General features: G+C 45.6%; 1 protein-coding gene across 1 annotated transcript in view; it reads right to left on the bottom strand.

Annotated features, from left to right (window-relative positions):
- The window catches only part of ZFAT (zinc finger and AT-hook domain containing), a 110,173-nt gene that overhangs the window by 92,296 nt on the left and 15,141 nt on the right, over positions 1-2,736 (bottom strand). The window contains exon 2 of the mRNA XM_023537224.1: positions 2,076-2,327. Within this exon, the coding sequence (XP_023392992.1) occupies positions 2,076-2,327 (252 nt within the window). The remainder of the gene's footprint in view (positions 1-2,075; positions 2,328-2,736) is intronic.

Raw genomic sequence — 2,736 nt, forward strand, 5'->3', positions numbered from 1 at the left:
CCCCCATTTCAGGCAAGATGAAGACACGGCAGCCCGCTGACTTGAGACAGCAAGATGCCAGATCACCCCCAGGTTCCCAGTCACCTCATCGGTGCAGAGGTAAAGGAGGGCTGACAAGGCAGCAAAGAGAAACAGACATTACCGTGATACGTCCTTCCACGGAGGAAAGCATTAGATCCAGAGACTGGCACTGCACTCAGTACCTTTCCACCTGCAAATTTCCAACACGACTCACTCAAAACAGCTTTTAATCATAGCAGCTATTATCGAGTCAGCTGTTTTGCTAACATAAATACAGTAGGAGACACCTGAAATACTGTTGTAAAGAATTTTCGTGAAGATTCTAAGTACATCTTAGGTAAAGTCTTAAAATAAATGCCTTGTCTTCTTCAGGAAGGATTTAACAAGAACAAGAGCACCTTTTTGCAACTCTTCTTGCATAAAAAGACCCCAGAAATAACAAGCTTAGAAAAGTTCGGAAGGCACTTTTATAAACTTGACAAAATGTTTTTCAGAAACACAAGCTGTTGCACGTAATGGCATAAAAAATTTGTTTTCCTGGTTTCTTTTACTATTCAAATGCAGAATTAAATAAATAAATGTTGAACACATATCAGAAGTGTTATTTTAACCTGCCATGGTTCAGTGCGGGGAAGAAGTTTATTTTGTTTTCCTCTAATTGTTTTAACAAGCCAAAAAGTCAAGGTCGATTGTTTGAAATGTCTCTGAGCTGTTCTTCACAGAGCACGTATTAAAACAATTATGCGAGAATTTTCCAAAGTGTAATATTGTGCTTGGCAAACTAAGAAACGTGGCGCAATCGCCTGAATGTCAGCCATGAGGCAGCTGGGCATAGGTCATTTCTGCATATTTTAGAGGCTTCGGCAGTGGCCAGAAAGGGAAAAACACCCAGAGCTTCTACCTTTCCATTTGGTATTTGTTAGAGGCCATTTAGTCACTCAAATCAATGGAACACGAGCCCATTTTCTATGCAGCTTATTACTGGAGAAGCTGATAATCTTATTAGAAAGGGCTGTGCCTGTCCGCCATTGCTGAAGACCTCGCCTAATTAATTACAGAGCAGAAAATAAACACTGGAACCCCACAGAGTGGAGCTTTCATTTCTTTCCAGGTTAGAGGAAAAGCTGAGAGAGTCACAACACTAAGCTGAGTACAGTCCACGTCCACGAAGGAGAAAGGAGACTGGTCTGCAGGCCCCTCTGGGCAGGAGTACGGACAGGTGGGGTGGGACCTCGGCCCTACTTCAAATGAGTGACCTCGACCTCCTCAATAAGGAAATTATAAAATTGGGTCAGAAAAGGTTTTTTTTTTCTTTTTAAGCCAGTCTTAAAAGGTCACGCACTGTGGGATTCAGTTGATATAACGTTCTTAAAAGGGCAAAATCACAGAACTGGGGAACTGATCAGGGTCATGGGCTGGGGTGGAGTGACTGCAGAGGGGGCACAGGGAGACCTGTGGCGATGGGACACGTCTGTCCCCCGACCGCACAAAACCACACCCATCAATGACAGAACTGCGCACGCGCTCTCCTGTGGATGGCCTGATTTTCACATTGTGCTTCATTAAGATGTGACCATCGGGGAAACGGGGTGAAGTGTACCTGAGACCTGTCCACACAATCTCTGCAACTTCCTGTGAATCCATAATTATTTGCAAAACACAGAGTTTTTACTTTTTAAAAAGAGTTTCTGAGACTTTGAACTAGACTCATTATTTTCCTTGTGGACCCTATGATTTGAAATACTTTATCTATCAAATTGCATCTATTAAGATAATTCCATTGCCCACATTTATTGATCAAATATACACATATAAACTGTCTTACTTCGTGAAGGGTAAAGATGTTTTACTCTCTGCGACCCCGTGACCTGGACTCTCTGGGCATCAACGACCAGATGACATTCAGTTAAAGATTACTCACAGCAACGGTCCAGAGGGGTGAGACCTGTATAAACACGTGCTATTTCCGGGTAATGACGGACCCCGTAAACATGGTGTGAGTCGTCAGCTCGCTCTGCGAGAACCGACGCGTTGGGCCCTAGAGCAGCATTTACCTGCTTCCCCTTCGTCCTCGCCCAGGTTCAGCACGATGATGCAGACGTGCTTTCTCAGCTGGCGTGCGTTGGAGAACTTCCGACAGCACTTGGCGCACTCCAAGCTGCTTGCGGCCAGGCCGCCCCCGTCCGCTAGGGCCAGCAAGCTGTCCTCACCCGGGCGGACGAGGTTTTCCGCCAGCTCCTCCTCGGCGCTGGGCTTCTTCGTGGACCCCTTAGGCCTCCCTCTCTTCCTCTTCATGACCGACAGCTCTACACAGGAAACAAGAGGACACGTACAGTCACAGCAGGTGACAGAGCAGGGCAGGGACACAACCCCAAGTGTGGGAAGAAGTTCAGTGTCATGTTTTATTAGGAATGAAGCATGCGAGGCAGTTCCAGGAATTAACAGCTGCAAACAAGATCTTTAGAGCGAACATCTTTGTATCTGTATGCTAATATATAATCAATCTTGCGATGCTGTGACTTAGGGAATCATTTTATCAAACCCTCTGCATGGGCTGCTTCTGAAAAGTGGGGGCAAATCAGGATCCTTGAGAACCACCACCTGCACTGAAGCCCAGTTCTCAGAAACCACTTAAGGACTTCTCTGCAAAGCATTCTCGAAGGCTGCTCAGTTGTCATGCTCTTCATGAGTTACACAACTACTCAGATTATCTCA

The sequence above is a fragment of the Pteropus vampyrus genome, unplaced genomic scaffold, assembly GCF_000151845.1.
Source record: "Pteropus vampyrus isolate Shadow unplaced genomic scaffold, Pvam_2.0 Scaffold183, whole genome shotgun sequence".
NCBI lineage: Eukaryota > Metazoa > Chordata > Mammalia > Chiroptera > Pteropodidae > Pteropus > Pteropus vampyrus.